General features: G+C 40.6%; 1 protein-coding gene across 4 annotated transcripts in view; it reads left to right on the top strand.

Annotated features, from left to right (window-relative positions):
• tmem131l (transmembrane 131 like) overlaps positions 1-17,719 on the top strand; it is a 143,718-nt gene extending 125,999 nt beyond the window's left edge. For 3 of the 4 annotated variants that reach the window (XM_067991802.1, XM_067991812.1, XM_067991794.1), the window contains exons 27-35: positions 171-289; positions 4,417-4,580; positions 5,002-5,196; positions 7,027-7,105; positions 7,201-7,331; positions 9,696-9,813; positions 12,431-12,519; positions 16,527-16,666; positions 17,245-17,719. In XM_067991802.1, coding sequence (XP_067847903.1) covers positions 171-289; positions 4,417-4,580; positions 5,002-5,196; positions 7,027-7,105; positions 7,201-7,331; positions 9,696-9,813; positions 12,431-12,519; positions 16,527-16,666; positions 17,245-17,523 — 1,314 coding nt within the window. In that variant the 3' untranslated portion in view covers positions 17,524-17,719. The remainder of the gene's footprint in view (positions 1-170; positions 290-4,416; positions 4,581-5,001; positions 5,197-7,026; positions 7,106-7,200; positions 7,332-9,695; positions 9,814-12,430; positions 12,520-16,526; positions 16,667-17,244) is intronic. The other variant, XM_067991821.1, reaches the window with a different exon arrangement.
• Positions 17,720-18,511: the final 792 nt, after the last annotated feature.

The raw sequence follows: 18,511 nt of genomic DNA, 5'->3' as shown, positions 1-18,511 counted from the left end.
AGTGCAGGCTGTTTAATGCAATATCACTTTGAAGGCTGTGATGTTGATGGTGTCAACAAAATTAAAATCATCCAATATTAAGTCAGTTTAATAATGCTGATACCATTTAAAAGGCCTGTTACAATATAGTGTGGTTAAAACCCTTTTTTAATTTTGAATAATTATATCAGCAAACGACACCAATGGACAGTATTAAACACAAAAGACAACAGGAGAAAAGCGGAGTTACAACTAGTAATAAATGGAAAGGAAGAAAGACTTATGGGAAAAACAGGAAGATTTCTGGACAGTAAGTGTTGACACTTTTTAAAGATATAAAGTAATTAAATATGTTTATCTGTGACACAAATATCGCTAATAATTGCATGTCAAAACATCAGCCTGCTGTCAAGGTATAGATTGTCACGTTTTGGAATTTTTGACCATATTTTTCCCCCAGAAAAGATATGGAAGCTGTGTTTTAAAACTGTCTATTTGGACTAGTTTAAGAAGGAAGGCCAAAGGCTGCATATATTTCCAGAATGTATATTAAAGTCAAATATTGACACTGTTAGCCAGGAGATCGGAAGCAATTGGGGAGTTGCCTCCGAGGTATCTAACAATGATTCACACCGTAGGGGTGGAATCTCCCTTCCCGTTAACCTTTGCATTAAGCTAGTTTCAAAGGGAGGGGGTGCAGTAGCAGGTTTGATTAGCAGCTTTTCTGACCAACTCCCAGATAGGGGGAGGAATCAGGAATCAAGCTTTAACTTCCTGTGGGTGTAGGAAAGAGATGGACAGTCAAGCCTTGGTTACAAGGAAGGCTGTGAGGGCACCCAGAATTAGTTTAAAAGGAAGGTTTTGAGGGCTGTTAAGTTTTTGGCAACAGAGAACTGAGAAGGTTTTATGCAAGAGAATGAAGGGAACTAATTCTATTTAAGTTAAGTAAGATGACTTGTGTGAGGAAGCTTAGCGTGTTCATTATTTTATATTATTTCATGAAGACAGTGAATCTGATCATAACCTGTCTGTCTGTTCACCTGCTGTGAAATAAAATAGCTTAATGATTTGTATTAAGTCTCGTCTGAGCAAGTGTTTATTCGGTCCACATTCGGAGAGATTGAAGAAAGACACAGATCTGATCCAGAACACAATGTGCTATTTTTGCATTCAGGGTTACATTATCATACAAGTGGATAATAGGGCAGTATGAGTCAACTCTCCTAAAAGTAAAATGCTTGGGCTGCTTACGAGAGTGACAGATGTTACTGAATCTGATGAGATATCTACGGCAAACCCAAATTTTTAACCAGGTTTAGAACTATGGAAGTTTAAAGCACAGAAGGAGGCTCTTTAGTCCATTGTATCCGACTCAAGAAAACCAAATCTAGTCCCATTGCCCTGATTTCTCCCCATAGCCTTGTATCTTCCTCAGTTTCAACTATTTATCCAATTTTCCCTGAAAAGACACAATGGTTTCTGCCTCAGCCACTCCCTGTAGCAAAGTATTCCTTGCTTCAACAACCTTCTGTGTAAAGAAATGTCTCCTAGTCTCACTCCTCACTCTGTGATCATTTTAAATCAATGCCCCCTCGTCACTGACTCCCCAGCTAGAGGAAATAGTCTTTCCCTATTCACTAACATCTCTTCATAAATTAAAAAAAAACTCTTATTAAATTTCCCCTTAATCTTCTCTCTTCCAGTGCTCATAACTATAATTTCCCATTTCTGGCATCACCTTGAAGAATCTATGCTCTATGCGCTCTACAGCTTGAATATCCTTTCTATAACGGAGTGCCCAAAATTGCACACAGTACTCTAACTAGCCTAACCAGTGTTCTGTATAAATTAATTTTTCTTTACTCTTGAACTCTCTGCCCCTATTTATAAAACCCCAAATTGTATTAGCCTTTTTTATAGCTTTATCTACCTGCACTTGCACTTTTAGGGAATTATCTATTTGAACCTTTAGATCTACATGCATGCTAAACAGCAGGAGCAACATGCTACAGACAGAGTGAAGCGATTCCACAACCAACGGATCAGATCAAAGCTCTGCGGTCCTGCCACATCCAGTTGTGGATGGTGGTGGACAGTTAAACAACTAAGGGAGGAGGAGGCTCTGTAAACATCCCCATCCTCAATGATGGCAGAGTCCAGCACGTGAGTGCAAAAAACAAGGCTGAAGCATTTGCAACCATCTTCAGCCAGAAGTGCCGAGTGGATGATCTATCTCGGCCTCCTCCCAATATCCCCACCATCACAGTCTTCAGCCAATTTGCTTCATTCCATGTGATAACAAGAAACGGCTGAGTGCACTGGATACAGCAAAGGCTATGGGCCCCGACAAGATCCCGGCTGTAGTGCTGAAGACTTGTGCTCCAGAACTAGCTGTGCCTCTTGCCAAGCTATTCCAGTACAGTTACAACACTGGCATCTACCCGACAATGTGGAAAATTGCCAGGTATGTCCTGTCCACAAAAAGCAGGACAATCCGACCAATTCCCGCCCATCAGTCTACTCTCAATCATCAGCAAAGTGATGGAAGGTGTCGTCGACAGCGCTATCAAGTGGCACTTACTCACCAATAACCTGCTCGCCAATGCTCAGTTTGGGTTCCGCCAGGACCACTTGGCTCCAGACCTCATTACAGCCTTGGTCCAAACAGGGAGAAAAGAGCTGAATTCCAGAGGTGAGGTGAGAGTGACTGCCCTTGACATCAAGGCAGCATTTGGCCAATTGTGGCACCAAGGAGCCCTAGTAAAATTGAAGTCAATGGGAATCAGGGGGAAAACTCTCCAGTGGCTGGAGTCCATACCTAGCAGAAAGGAAGATGGTAGTGGTTGTTGGAGGCCAATCATCTCAGCCCCAGGACATTGCTGCAGGAGTTCCTCAGGGCAGTGTCCTAGGCCCAACCATCTTCAGCTGCTCCATCAATGACCTTCCCTCCATCATAAGGTCAGAAATGGGGATGTTTGCTGATGATTGCATAGTGTTCAGTTCCATTCGCAACCCCTCAAATAATGAAGCAGTCTGAGCCCGCATGCAGCAAGACCTGGACAACATCCAGGCTTGGGCTCATAAGTGGCAAGTAACATTCACGCCAGACAAGTGCCAGGCAATGACCATCTCCAACAAGAGAGAGTCTAACCACTTCCTTTTGACATTCAACGGCATTACCATCGCCAAATCCCCCACCATCAACATCCTGGGGGTCACCATTGACCAGAAACTTAACTGGACCAGCCACATAAATACTGTGACTACGAGAGCAGGTCAGAGGCTGGGTATTCTGCGGCGAGTGACTCACCTGACTCCCCAAAGCCTTTCCACCATCTACAAGGCACAAATCAGAAGTGTGATGGAATACACTCCACTTGCCTGGATGAGTGCAGCTCCAAGAACACTCAAGAAGCTCGACACCATCCAGGACAAAGCAGCCCGCTTGATTGGCACCCCATCCACCACCCTAAATATTCACTCCCTTCACCACCGGCGCACAGTGGCTGTAGTGTGTACCATCCACAGGATGCACTGCAGCAACTTGCCAAGGCTTCTTCGACAGCACCTCCTAAACCTGCGACCTCTACCACCTAGAAAGACAAGAGCAGCAGGCACATGGGAACACCACCACCTGCACATTTCCCTCCAAGTCACACGCCATCCCGACTTGGAAATATATCACCGTTCCTTCATCGTTGCTGGGTCAAAATCCTGGAACTCCCTTCCTAACAGCACTGTGGGAGAACCTTCACCACACTGGAACTGGCTGCTAACACCAAGGGCATCTGCTTCAGTCGACCAGAAAATACAATCATTTATAAAATTAGTGAAACTCAAGGGCAATTAGGGATGGGCAATAAATTCTGGCCGTGCCAGTGACGCCCACATCCCATGAACGAATTAAAAAAACCCTTTAGATTGCTGTCCATCCAGACCTTCAATTATCTTTATCTGTAAGTTCTAAGTGTATTACCTCACTCTTAATCAGCATTAAATTGCATCTCCAACTGTCTGCCCATTCTGTGTCATGAAGTCTTATATAGTCTTTCTCACCGTTTGCCAAGCCTCCTACAGATTCTACACTGTCAGAATTTTTCTTAACTCTTCTCTTTTTTTCTCCCTTACCCTCCCTCAGCCCCCCACAAATATATCTGAGTTTACAACACTCTAGATTGATGTAAGCTCCTAACTCCTTTTAATCAGTTTGCCAGATTTGGCTGCGAAATAGAACACTGAACTTTTATTATATTTGTTTATTAATCTTACTAGTTACTAAAATGATATTAACTCGAGTATTTTTGTTAATTTTATATTGCTAATGAGGTCAGAGACTACTAGGAGATCTTTTAAGGAAGGGGAGATCTTTGATTTGCCTTGAGGTTAGAAGTTGTGCTAAGAACTGGTTAAATCTAGAGTATCTGACTGCTTTACTAGGTCAACTGAACAGACTGGTGACATGCACACCGAGAGGAACTACAATCGTGGACAAAAAGAGGAGAGAATTGAAGACCGATTTAGGAAGGGGTGGCTGTATGGAAAAAAGGAAAATGCTAATGTGCATACAAAACCAGACATTTTTCTTAAAGAGGCAGAAAATGGTAACTATGCAGCTTGCATTCAAATTTTCTTACCGGTGTTTTCTTGAAATCATTGCATCCTGATGTGTTTGGTGCCCTAATTTGATATTTTAATGGGATAAATCCTGTTCAGTCAATACTGGATTGGAGATCATTCCTATTATTGTATCATGCTTATATTCTGATGATTGTGATAGCAATTAGTCAAATCTCTGTAGCTTTAACTATTAATTGCAGTAACTCTAACTGGTTGATATCTTGCTTTTTCCCTTAATAATATGCATAGATATGCTATTTCATGAAGCTCATAATTTTTAAATTGTGCTTGCTCCATGTGAAAGCATTGAAACACTGCAAGAGTTAAATCTTCAAATTACATTATTTACATTAAACAAAAGTGTTTGTGCTTAATAATGCTCAACAGTCTTGTGCTGGGTCTTAGGGCATTGTTGTTCAAACTGGAAGATGCTACTTGGGAAAGTGCGTTCTGGTGAGTGCAGCTCTGATTCTGGTAGTTCGTCAGACAGCGTGAGAGCAAGCCGTGGCAGCTGGGGAAGCTGGAGCAGTAGTAGTTCTGAGGGAGAAAAGGATCAAAGCATCGGTACCAAATTGCACTTTGTATCCTTTGCTGAACAGAGTAAGTAAAGTTTCTAAATAAAGTACCAGATATAAATTATAATTCAAGCAGGTGGACTGGGTTAGACATTGGACTTTTACCAATGGGACCTAGGTTCAAATGCAGCCCAAGTTAAATGGCAGAAGGTCTCCTTTGTCTATTAACTGTAAGGGTCCTATGTGAAATGAATTTGGACAGTCTCAATCCTGTTCCTAGTCACCATTAGCCTACAGCATAAAACAGCCTCTAATTTGGTACTAGTAATGTCACCGAGACAGTTCTGAGGATGATTGGTGTGGGAAATGAATACATTGGTGCAGTAGGTGGTGCGGTTGTGAGGTTGGGTCCAAGGCACATCATTGCCGATATTAGCCCTACCCACCTGGTGGGTGGGCCGTGAAAATCAGCTGAAAGCCATATCCGCCAACTACCACTTTGGTCCTGCCGTTCTTCTGTTTTAGACTGCTTTCCTGAGGAAGCAAAAAGGACACCTGCCTAAAACTGGCGGGATCTTTTTCAAATATGAAATGACACAATCGGCTCCCAACTACAATTTAATTGGTAGACTGAGCGGGGAACTGGTGAAGCTAACGGGAGGAGGAGCCAGGGCCAGAAGAGACCCAAACAGATGGTTTTTTAACTTTCCTTATGGGGCCAGTAGAAGCAAGAGTGTTTCTCTGGCCCCCACAGGGAAAGTTTAGATCTCCCATGCCTTGGGCTCTTATCCCCCTTCCCATTGCCCCCCTCTTTCCCCCCCCCCCCCCCCCCCCTCACCGCTTCACTCCAGATCACACGACCCTCCCAAAATCCCCTCCTTGTGACTTACCTGAGTTCTGGTGATTGCTCCTTTGGGACCGGTTGGTGGGTCTGCCACCCAAAATTATGCTCCTGCTAATGGCCAGCTGATTGAGAGGGGTTACGAGTAACTGATCGGGGGGGGTTACACACGAGGCCTAGGAGTTAAAATCTCCAGTTCAACATCAGTTCTTCAATCCCCCTCCCTGGCCACTGTCTAAAGTTGAACCAGAGCACGTGAAACCTTGTCGAACTGTTTGACCCTGACTCTGAGCTTGAGCTTTAAATCTCACATCCTATCCATCATCAGAATGCTTACTTCCAACACCACAACATTGCCCACTTCTGCCAACACTGGAACCAAGCCCTCGTCCCCTCCAGACAAACTACTCTAATGCTCTCATTTCTGACCTCCCATCCTCCACCCTCCATAAACTCCAAATTGTCCAGGGCTCTGTTCTGCATGCCCTGTCCTGCACTAAGTCCCACTGACCTATAACCCCTGTCCTCATTGAGAAATTGGCACCGAGTCCGCCAACACAGCAACTTTAAAATCCACATTTTTAAATCTCTCCATGCCCATCTTTGCAATCTCCTCCAGCCCTATGTCGTGTCCCAAACACTCCATTCCTCTGACCCCAGCCTTCTGTGCACCCCTACCCCCCTTGCTTCACCATTGGTGGTAGTGCCTTCACCCACCTCGGTCCTACTTCTGGAATTCCCTTCCTAAATCCCTTCGCCTCTTCACCTCTCTCCACCTTTCAAAATCTTCTCAACTCATCTCTTCTGCTGATTTTCAGGTCCCCCCTCTAATCTCTCTCTTCCTGGTTCAGTGTCCATTTCCTCACCCATTTTTGTGAAGCGGTTTGGAACGTTCCTTTACATTAAAGGTGCTTTATAAATAAAGTTGTTTGGTTCTACATTAACTACATGTGATTCAAAACTATAATTATAAACTTTCAACATTTGGAAATTAATATAGTTGACTGTTTAAGTCAAAGAATAGTGCACCAGCATATACTGTGTTCTTAAATTTTAAAACATTATTTACTGTAGGGGAGAGGATTTTCCAGCAGGCTTCTCCAATTTATGGTCAGCCTTCGCAACGAGAAGATCCCAGTTCAGGGAGTAGAAGGTAACTATAAATATCACTTTAAAAAAAATAAATAATAATGCCACATTATATAAAATACAGCTATAACTTTATATTTCCTTTCAATCTTGTAAAAGGCTTGTTCATTTCAGCCAATCATCCAGTAATGAGGTACATTTAAGAGGAGATGCACAGCCCTCGTCTCTCCCAGATAAAAGCCGCTGCCCCACCTTTGCTGCAGTAGCTGCAGGTTTAAAGAAAAGTCCAGGTAAGAAGCAGATTGTATGTTGGGACGTAACCATTAATTTAGAATTGTAAACAATTTTACAACACCAAGTTATAGTCCAGCAATTTTATTTTAAATTCACAAGCTTTCGGAGATTTTCTCCTTCCTCAGGCCTGAGGAAGGAGAAAATCTCCGAAAGCTTGTGAATTTAAAATAAAATTGCTGGACTATAACTTGGTGTTGTAAAATTGTTTACAATTGTCAACCCCAGTCCATCACCGGCATCTCCACATCTTAATTTAGAATGGCATTCTGTTAGTAAAGTGCTTCTAGTCTTATTGCGATTTCAAAAATTGAGGTTTAAAAGAAAAAGCAGCATTTGATATTTAATCCTTAAGGAAACTTCAGTTAACCTTTAGTGACATTTCAAGATTACGGCTATTGTGCTGCACTTGCTTTATGTTATACTTGAGCCATCACAAGTGTTCTGGCAACTACTGACAAAGTTTTAGTCGATAGAATATATACAAGAGACCTGATTCTGTAGGGGAATGCCAGCCAGTGCTGAGATTAGCCATTCGGGATCTTTAGATGCAAAGAAGTGATTTTAACATGTTCAGTTAAGGTACACAGCGCTTTTCTATGGGCTCCAAATGACCCCTTAATCAGATACATAAATTGCTACCCAGGGTCAAACAATAGATAATGGAGTTGATTTTATCCTGCTGGAATAGGTGTTAATGTGGCAGTAGCAGTCTCAAAATGGGGTCGGTAAAGCCCTTTTAATCCCGACGATCACACTGCCGCTCCCACGGGCCTACTGCTGGGTGGCTGAAGCAACTGCCTGTCTCAGGCTCCTTTTAATATGTAAATCGGGGTCCCATGACTTACGTTGCCACTTGCCATTTTAGGAGAAAGCTGTCGGAATGTGCGCCATGCACGCTCTGTCCAGTTTCATCGACATTAAGTTTCACATTTTTGTAGGTCCAGGAGGAGCAGGAGTGCGAGCTGCTGCCGGCCCGGGCTTACTCCCTCGGCCTTTCCTCCCCACACCCTCTTTTGGACCAACCGGCAAGTGTAGTCAGCATCTCAACTGGCCGATATTCCTGTGGTTCAAAACTGGTGAGCTGCCTCGGAACAACCATTTGACATCCGCAGCTCGCCGGTCGGGTTCAAATGAGTCCTGGCCTCAAAATCGTGGGGGCCTCTTTGGTGCCGAAATGGGCAATCAGCCGGAGCACTCCGCTGGTCAGCTTCCCAAAATCTACCCTAATAAATCTTCCACGTACTTGCAGTTCCAACTAACGCCATATCAGACATCAATTTGTATTTCAAGGCTCGCAAGTAAATTATGGGATTTAAAATCTTGGCCTAGTCCCCCAACCAGATTAACTAACTTGTTAACTTAGTCTTTGTCTCTGATGTTGCCCCCTCCCTCCCATCTCCTGCTACATCAGAACATTGAGCAGCCTTTTTCCAAGAGTGAGCATAGTCTGTCTTTTGAATGCAGTTTTTTTTTCTCAAAAAAACTGCTCTACTTGATTTCATGATGAATGTGGGATATACCATGATTGGAAAAAAAATTGAAGTGCAGTGGACATTTGTCTAGCAAGACTATTACAGAAACCTTCTCTCAACACTCTGGTTATAGCCCTTGCAAGGAAAACAATTCAACATGACAGTGCATGGAATGCTATTCAGTTACAAATAATTTTTCTTTCCAAACTACAGATAGCACTTGGGCTTTCAGTCACATTCACCGTGTCACTTTATTTTACAATATTGCTTTATAATTTTAATACGCCAAAGAATGCTGAGTCGGAATGTAATTGAGTGGTTTTTTTTGTTATCCATTAGAAAGATCTTTATCAGAAAAGTCTAATAGTGATAAATAGATATATTTGTCCATGAAGTAATAATTAGCAAGTAAATACCAAGCACAAATAATCAAAATGAACATAGGACTGGCTGGTGCACTACTTCAGCACACTGTCACTTCTCTACTGAGACCTGGATTCAAATTGATAAGTTTCCCTCTCAGGTGATAAAATGAGTTTGCGCAGTCTGAACCCTGATCTTAATGGGTACAGTACAATGGCACAAATTGGCAATGTCCCGCACAGAAGCCAAATGAATAATTGCTGAGAGAAATGGGAACAAAAAATCACGCTGTTGAAGTAGAGGGTTGTTCTTAGGTTGGGAGTTAAACGTTCTTTTGGCAAAATAGCGGGAGCTTTATGTACATCGTCCAGCATTGATATTCCCACAGCTTGGTGAGTGGTTGATCAGCTGCTGAAGAAAATGTGAGCTTCTAAATTTGTACTAATTTTTGGTATTTTTCCAGCAATGCCAATGGAGCTTTTTTTAGTTATGAAGTGTACTTTAATTTTTTATTGCATTTTTCAGGTCTTTACTCAGTAAATGGGCAGTGTTTAAAATCCATTCCTTCTGCAAATGGTTTGGCATATCATTCAGGTAATGGTATGCAGGTCAACCCACAGCCAAATGCTGCTGCTGATTACAGGTATGTTAATTCTGTGAGCAGCTATGACTGAAGTCATATAACTTAATTTGCATTCATTTATTTTCTGCAACTTTGAGCATCTTTTCAAGAGTGATACTAAACTTCAATCTTAACAAAAAATTGCTTTGTGGAACACTCCAGCTTTGGACCAAGGGTAATTATTCTCTTTAATATGTTTGTTACTTTGAAAATTGAATTGAACTATTAGAGATGAAACCCCCCCCATGAATCAATTTCTGCCATTTAAAGGCAGGTTGTGCTCATCCTGGATCAGGTAATGTCAATGTGAAACGCTGCTTGTCACATTGACGTTACATGTGTAGTATCCAGGAAATGTAATTTAAGTTCCGTCATGAAGTGCATCTTCAAATTCCTTCCCTGGCACGCTGGCTGAGAATAAGACCTGTAGTTTTTGTGTCTAAAATAGATTGTTTGAAATAATTTAGAGTGCTAAATCTACAAAGGGAGCAGAGCGGAACTTTTCATTAGAGGAAAAACGATTGAGTGAGTGCATGATACTGGTCTTTAACGAAAACATAATTTAGAATCGAGTAGGCTTTTTGACTAGAAGCGTAGCACTTGAGTAAAGTTAAAATAGGTTAAACGGTTCCCCCCCCTCAAAAGTGTTGATTAAGTGGAATAGACTCCCAGCAAAAGAAATTACATTATTGCTTTCAATTTATTTAATTTTTTAATAATTAAAAAAAATGTATATCTAATTAGGGATTACTTTTACCTGAAACACAAAAGTAATTTCTTTGTTGAAGTAATGGTGAGGGTAGTGCGGTTGATGTATATGGACTTTCAAAAGGCGTTTGACAAAATACCACGTAATAGACATGTAAGCAAAATTAAAGCCCATGGGATTAAAGGGACAGCGTGGATACAAAATTGGCTAGGGGACAGAAAGCAGAGAGTAGTGGTGAACGGTTGTTTTTCAGACTGGAGGGAAGTATACAGTGGTGTTCCTCAGGGGTCGATATTAGGACCACTACTCTATTTGATATATATTAGTGACCTGGACTTGGGTATACAGGGCATAATTTCAAAGTTTGCAGATGACACAAAACTCAAATGTAGTAAACAATGAGGAGGATAGTAAGAGACTTCAGGAGGACATAAGACTGACCTGTGAAATGGGCAGTCATATGACAGATGAAATTTAACACGGAGTATTGTGAAATGACACATTTTGGTAGGAAGAATGATGGGCAATATAAACTGACTGGTACAATTTTAAAGGGTGTGCAGGAACAGAGACACCTGGGGGTGTATGTACACAAATCTTTGAAGGTGGCAGGACAAGTTGAGAAGGCTGTTTATTATATATTTTTTAAAAAGCATTAAGGATCTTTGGCTTTATAAGTAGAGGCATAGAGTACAAAAGCAGGGATGTTATGATAAACCTTTATAAAACAATGGTTAGACCTCAGCTGGAATATTGTGTTCAATTCTGGGCACCACACTTTAGGAAGGATGTCAAGGCCTTAGGGTGCTGAAAAGATTTACTAGAATGGTACCAGGGATAAGGGACTTTAATTATGTGGAGATACTGGAGAAGCTGAGGTTGTTTGCCTTAGAGCAGAGAAGGTTAAGGGGAGATTTAATAGAGGTGTTCAAAATCATGAAGGGTTTTGATGAGAGTAAATAAGGAGAAACTGTTTCCAGTGGCAGAAGGGTCAGTATCCAGAGGACATAGATTTAAGGTGATTGGCAAAAGAGCCAGAGGCGACATGAGGACTTTTTTTTAATGCAGCAAGTTGTTATGATTTGGAATGCACTGCCTGAAAGGGTGATGGAAGCAGATTCGGCAGTAACTTTCAAAAGGGAATTGGATAAATACTTGAAGGGAAAAAAATTACAGGGCTACGGGGAAGAATCAGGGGAGTGGGACTAATTGGATAGCTCTACCAAAGAGCCGGCACAGCCACGATGGGCTGAATGGCCTCCTTCTGTGCGGCATCATTCTATGATACTATGATTCTAATTTTAGAAGATGCAGTAGATGTTCATGGATAATTTTTGGATTATTTAATTGTGTGTGATTTATTATTAATGCTCATATAAGCCAGGATGGCTCAAATTTCAAAACTTCGAAGCCCTCTTCATGCACAATGCTGCCAGTGGGCAAAGACACATCAGAAATTTGGTAACACGCTGCCCACAATTTTCCAACTAATGTTTAGAAAATCATGGGCGGTGTTCTCCTGAATTTCCAATATATGCTGCTAGCAGGCAAGGCTCCCCAGCGGGAGTGCAGACATGTAAAATTATCCCCACGGTGGTTTTTTTTCTGTATATTCTCTATCTTTTTATATTGTGTGGAAAATAGTAGTCAGTCTATTCTTTCCCCGTAGCTGGTGCTCTGTTTGTATTTATGTAGAAATGTTAAATAGATGTTTGAATTTCTCTTTGGAACCACTGCGGGGTGGGTGAGTCTAGCGGAGTAGTGCTTTTATCACCAGCTGATGCAGTCTTATCTTTTTTTAAAAATAGAAGCATGGGGGCTCTTGTATCTTTTGCATTGTCACTTAAAATTAGACCTTTTCTATATTTTTAACTCAATTTATGTGTAAATTGGTACTTACAATATGTTAATGTTTTAAACTATTTTAAGCCATCTTTCCTGGACCACATTCAACAGTGATCATTGCAGCAATCTTTTCACCACGTTCCATGAGAGTGATTTCTCCAATGTTTCTGAAGGTAAGGTATCTGTAGAACAATTTGATAAAACGCTTCCTTATTCTGCACTGAATGGGGGAGAATTTCGACTTGTGCTCAAAATGGGCGAGGAGTCAAGTTACAGCAGATTGCTTTTAGATGCTCCAATATGAATTTCTAGCATATTTCAGTAGATTCTTGATTCCTACTGACCGAGTGTTGTACGCATTGATACTTGTGTGTACCATTTTTCAAAGATTTTTAGAAACAGGAATAGTTAGGTCCAACAAACTTCTCTAAGAATTCAACCCTGCCTTCTTGCCATATCTGCTCAATCCTTTCTCTCTGGAAATGCATCTAATTGTCTCTTGAAGCCATTGATACTGTTGCCTCAATGGCTTTTCCTGATAGCTTATTCCACAATAGGATCACCATTTGGCTGAAAAAGCTCTGCCTGACTTTGCTCCTTATTCCGACTTTCCAATTTTATCTTGTATTGCCTAGTATATACTTTTTAGGTAAATAGTCACTAGAAATTAGCAAGAGAGATTTGGGGAGAAGATCCTTTTTTCTCCTTCCTTAGCCTCAAATTGTCACCTTCCTACAATGCCTTTGCTGAGATTGGTATGAAGTGGAGAATTGGTAGTGGAAACTTGTATTGTACCACGCAATGGCACTTTGCCATTCCCCGCGTAGACCAGTTCTTAATGTGATTGCATTAAGCAGATGATCATCAGCAGCCTGTAAGTTTTTATTATTTAGATTTTTAAAAATTTAAATGTGTTTTGGTAAATGCGTGTGTTCTTCAACGGGAGGAGCTGCACTTGGGAATGGCATACTTTCCAACTTTGGTCACAACAAACACTCCAGGTCAGGTACAGGGCGTTCAGATGCAGATTAAAACTCCTTACCTCTGAAGAGCACTCCTACTGCACCAAGATAATGTTTCCTTTTTCCCATTTTGTGGTCTCTTGAGCATGATGGCAAATTTAGTGGCAGTTCTATTCTTTGAATCCATGCCCACAAGGAACTGGATCACATGGGATCTTTGCAATCAACAGACCGAGGAGACGTCATCACTCTAGAAATAGGATTTGAATCCCAATCTAGAGGCAAAGGGAAAAGTGTGTTTAACCTATTCTACCCTGAGTTTTCTCTCATATAACTCTTTTCTGGGTATATCAAAAAAAAGTCATTGCTTCATGGATAGTACTTAAGGAATCTGTTCGTGATATAGGGACATAGGAACATGTGTAGGCCATTCAGCCCCTCAAGCCTGTTCCGCCATTCACTGAGATCATGGCTGATCTGTGTCCTAACTCCATTTACCCGCCTTGGCTCCATATCCCTTAAAAACTTAATAATCGAGTAAGAGCACAGATGTGCTTTGCTGTCAGTCTGCACATCTGTGAAAACGAATGTTTCATGGCCCTGACTGTATAACTGCAGCATTAACATAGGAGAGAGGGGGAAATATAGAGGGAAGACAGTCAGTAGACAAGGATAGTTGGGTGGCACAGAATTGTTCATGCTGTAGAATAGCAATAAAGTGAATATCCCATTTTGGTGGTAGGAAAGATCATGGAATCCTTACTCAAAAATGTAATAGAGAAACATCTAGAAACCGAAGATATAATAAAGAATAGTCAGCATAGATTTCAGAAGGGAAAGTCATGCTTGACCAAACTTATTGAATTCTTTGAAGACGTAACAGAAAGAGTAGACAAGGGTTATGCAGTAGATGTAATATATTTGGATTTTCAAAAGGCCTTCGATAAGGTACAGCATAGTAGACTCGTGACTACAGTCAGAGCCTGTGGAGTTGGGGACAAGTATCAGAATGGATAGCAAGCTAGCTACAAAAGAGAAGAGTAGAGGTTAAAGGTAGTTACTCAGACTGGCAGAAATTAGGAAGTAGTATTCTACAAGGATCGGTGCTGGGACCACTGTTCACCATTTACATTAACTATTTGGAATCGGAAGTACAATTTAAAAAATTTATGGATGACACCAAATTGAGGGGTGTAGTTAATACTGAGGAGGACTGCGACAAAATACATTAATAAACTTGCAGACTGGGCGTGTAATTGGCAAATGAATTTCAATATAGGTAAGTGTGAGGTGGTACATTTTGGTAGGTAAAATAAGGAGGCCACATACTACTTGGGAAAATAGAGTCTAAATGGGATTGAGGAGCAGAGAGATCTGGGGGTACAGATACACAAATCACTAAAAGTAGCGAGGGATGTTAATAAGGCAATAAAACAAAAAACAAACCAAGCACCAGGGGTCATTTCTAGAGTGGTAGAATTGAAAAGCAAAGAAGTTATGTTAAACTTGAATAGAACTGTAGTTAGACCACATTTGGAGTACTTTGAACAGTTCTGGTCTCTGCATTATAAAAAGGATATAGAGGCACTGGAGAAGATGCAAAAAAGATTTACTAGGGTGATACCAGAACTGAGAGGCTATACCTATGAGGAAAGATTGAGCAGGCTGGGGTTCTTTGCTCTAGAAAACAGAAGACTGAGTAGTGACCTGATGGAGGGTTTTATGATTATGAAAGAGCTAGACGTAGAGAAAATGTTTCCTCTTGCGGGGGAGACCAGAACTAGGGGCCAGAAATCTAAGATGTCACTAATAAATCCAAAAGGGAATTCAGGAGAAACTTCTTTACCCAGAGAGTGTTTAGAATGTGGAACTCGCTACCACAAGGAGTAGTTGAGGCAACTAACATGGATGCATTTAAGGGGAAGCTAGATAAACACATGAAGGAGAAATGAGTGGAAGGATATGTTGATGGGGTTAGATGAAGAAGGGTGGTAAGAGGCTCGTGTGGAGCAAAACACCGGCATGGACCTGTTGGGCCGAATGGCCTGTTTCTGTGCTGTGCGTTCTATGTATATATTGGTAAAATACCTGTAAAGCACATCCTAGAGAACAGAATTTGCAGGCATTAAAATGCTAATTGCAATGTTTGTTTGTATTTTATTTAAAGAATTCAAAGACATTGCTTGCTCTCCTGTGTTTTCTTTGTATGATATGTAGTAGTTTGTGAGAAAAAGTTGACCTTAGTATTAATGTCCGAATGCAGGAGTGTCCATTCTGCAGTCCCAGGACCACATGTGGCCTACAAATTCTGGAAAAGTGGCCCTAAAAGCCCAGGCACCTCAGACCTATTTGTGCTTGTATTTCTTATTCACTGGTTTGTTTTTTGAATTTTGTGGGCATGATGGTTTGGAAAGAACTTTCTGATGCTGTTGCCTCATTGGTGGGTAAATCTAAAATCAGAACAAGATGCATTTGTATCAGCAACTTGAGATGGATACAAATTAAGGAACCATGGATTCAAACGTTATATGTGGCCCTGAGGCTCATTGTCCACAAAGACAAGAACTTGGACACCTCTGTCCTTTGAATCTTGAGGTTCAGTTCTTTAATGTCTTTCTCCTTTCCTCTCTTTTCTCCTTTCCCCTCCCCCCCCCCCCCCCCCCCCCACTCACATCAGCTTAGTTAGCTACTAAAATTAACTTCATTTGTTTTATTACTTTAGCAAACTGTAAACCATTTGCTTTTTCAATTGGTTGTTTTGATGCATTAGACCTTTTTATGACATATATAGATGGTTCTGTAACAATTGTGATCAGTAATCAATGGAAAAATGTGAATTTCTATACATCAATCATCACTTTACAGTGATTAGTCGCTTCACAGTTAGCTTATTTTTGGTCATGCTTATTTGTGGGACAGTAATTGGTATGTGTTAAGGCTCAACTTGTACAGTTTACATGTTCTGTTGTAAGGTGTCTTGTGTATGCGATGTAATGTTACATGCAATGTACTCTTGTCAACATTTTGTTCTTGTAATGTTTTAATTTCTGTTGAAAAATGTTCATTATCATACTTTTGGAATATAGTTCCTAAAAGAAAAGTTGAAACTAATTTTAGAATGCAGAAAAGTAATGGATGAAATTAAAAATTCTTCCTGTCTTTGGTGTCCCGTCAAAGAGTAATAGCCAAAATGTGTTTTTGTAATTTCTTCATTATAGGCAACCTGAATTTACATCATCCGTTCACTTGTACTGAAGACCAAAATGCAATATTTGCTGATCCAGGTTGTGCTGAAACTTGGACCACTCTGGAGGTTCCCTCTAGTTGGAAACCTTCTAATTATGTCAGCACTCCTCCTGTAAGTTGCCTCGCTGTTTAAAAAGTTTGTAATATGAAGGGCTGTTATTGGAGCATTACACAGCTGGGGACAATTTTGACATACAGTTTGAGTTCACAGAGTACATTCAGTTTAACTCCAGTTGTATACAGTGAAATATTGTTTGCAGTGCAATTGGAACAAAGATTTTCTAAAATGTGATAGAAATTAGTGTAAATATATAAAATGGAAGTATTTGAGCAGAAATTGTTCTATAATCAATTACATAATTTTATTAATTTGTGTGGATAAAGCCACTACTTTTAGATTGTGTAAGTCCCTTTGAAAAGTCAGATATTGTGTTTGAATATCAAGCATCTAATAGTTTTCAAAATAGTAAATTTTTACAATTCTGGTAAAATTACTGTAAATTTTTAATGTTGAATACTATAAAAGAGGATTAGAGAAATGTGCAAAGCTGTAGCACATTCAATTTAGTCCATATGAAGAATTGCTGATTTAGATTTTTTTTTTTTGGTTACGGAAAAGCAACTCCAGTCCTTAGAGTTAAATTATATGAATAGTTAAGAACATAAAGCATTTTCCTCTTTTCTTTCCAGTCCTACCTCTCAGGCACCAGAAGTCTGTCCCCCATGTCTGGATTGTTTGGATCCATTTGGACCCCACAATGTGACCCTTACCAAAGCTACTTCACAACTGATAACTCTGTGTCTCATGCATTAGTTAATGAAGATCTGGAATCGACGTGTACCCAAGAGCAGACATCCAGTTTCGATCCTTTTGGCACTTACATGAACTTGCACATTTGGAATTCTTCCTCCAATCGCATTTGTAATTCTCAGCTCTCTAGTGACTCTGGTTACTATGGGGATATTTGAATTAGATTTTTAGGTTTTTTTTTGGATAAAGGTTTGCATAGAAATGGTTAAGATCCTTTTAAGAGTATTTAGGTGACTTAAATCTTATTTTTTTATTTTTTCTGATTGTCTAAAATGTTTTATACTGAGGAAATTGCACTTAATATGGAAATTTTTTTATACCACAAGATTTTTTAATAAAACTTTTCTAAATAAAGGATCACAAAAAATAAATTAGCTTGTGGCAAGTGTATTTTTTCTGCATCACACCTTTTGTCTCAAATTACTGTTCGCACATAGTTCATATTAGTTTCTGAAATGGCTTCATGCTGCTCTAACAGCGTTGTCCACTACATTAGCCACTAGACACGTGGCTAATTTGCATTTTAGATTAGTAAATATAAAATGAGTAACAAACACCATCCTTGGGCATGTGATCTCAATGCTCCTATTCGCAGGGTGTATGCATGTGTTCTTTAGCCATTTTGTGCATTCGTTGGTAAAATGGTAAGACCAAAAGCAGTGTATGTGAATGTTTTTTGATCGTTGTGGGTGCTTAACTTCCTTGGTTACTGCTTATTGATTATCTGCTAAGCTGGTGAAAACGCAGGACTTCAGCACCATGGAAACACCAGCAACATTGTGTAGAGAGGAGAGTGGTCAACATGGTTAGCTCAACCATTGGCTAGTCAGTAATCTTTGAATAACGTCTCATCCGAAAGATGGCACCTCAGAGTGCAGCACTCCCTCAGTACTGCATTGGAGTGTCAGCTAAGATTTTGTGCTCAAGTTCTGGAGTGGGGCTTGAACCCACAACCTTCTGATGCAGGGGCAAGAGTGCTACCACTGAGTCATGGCTGACACTGAATCGGACGCCAAGGTTGCAAAACAGTCTGGTTCAACCTGAGACAGTGGCCAGGGAGTGGGATGGAATCAGTAAGCAGGGGTACGGAATTTGGGGCTTGGGTCAAAGACGATGGCTTTACACTTCCCAATGTTTAAATGGAGG

This window comes from Heptranchias perlo, chromosome 1 (assembly GCF_035084215.1).
Source record: "Heptranchias perlo isolate sHepPer1 chromosome 1, sHepPer1.hap1, whole genome shotgun sequence".
Classification (NCBI taxonomy): domain Eukaryota; kingdom Metazoa; phylum Chordata; class Chondrichthyes; order Hexanchiformes; family Hexanchidae; genus Heptranchias; species Heptranchias perlo.
The sequence above is the reverse complement of the archived record's forward strand: the minus strand, read 5'-3'. Positions and strand labels throughout refer to the sequence as shown.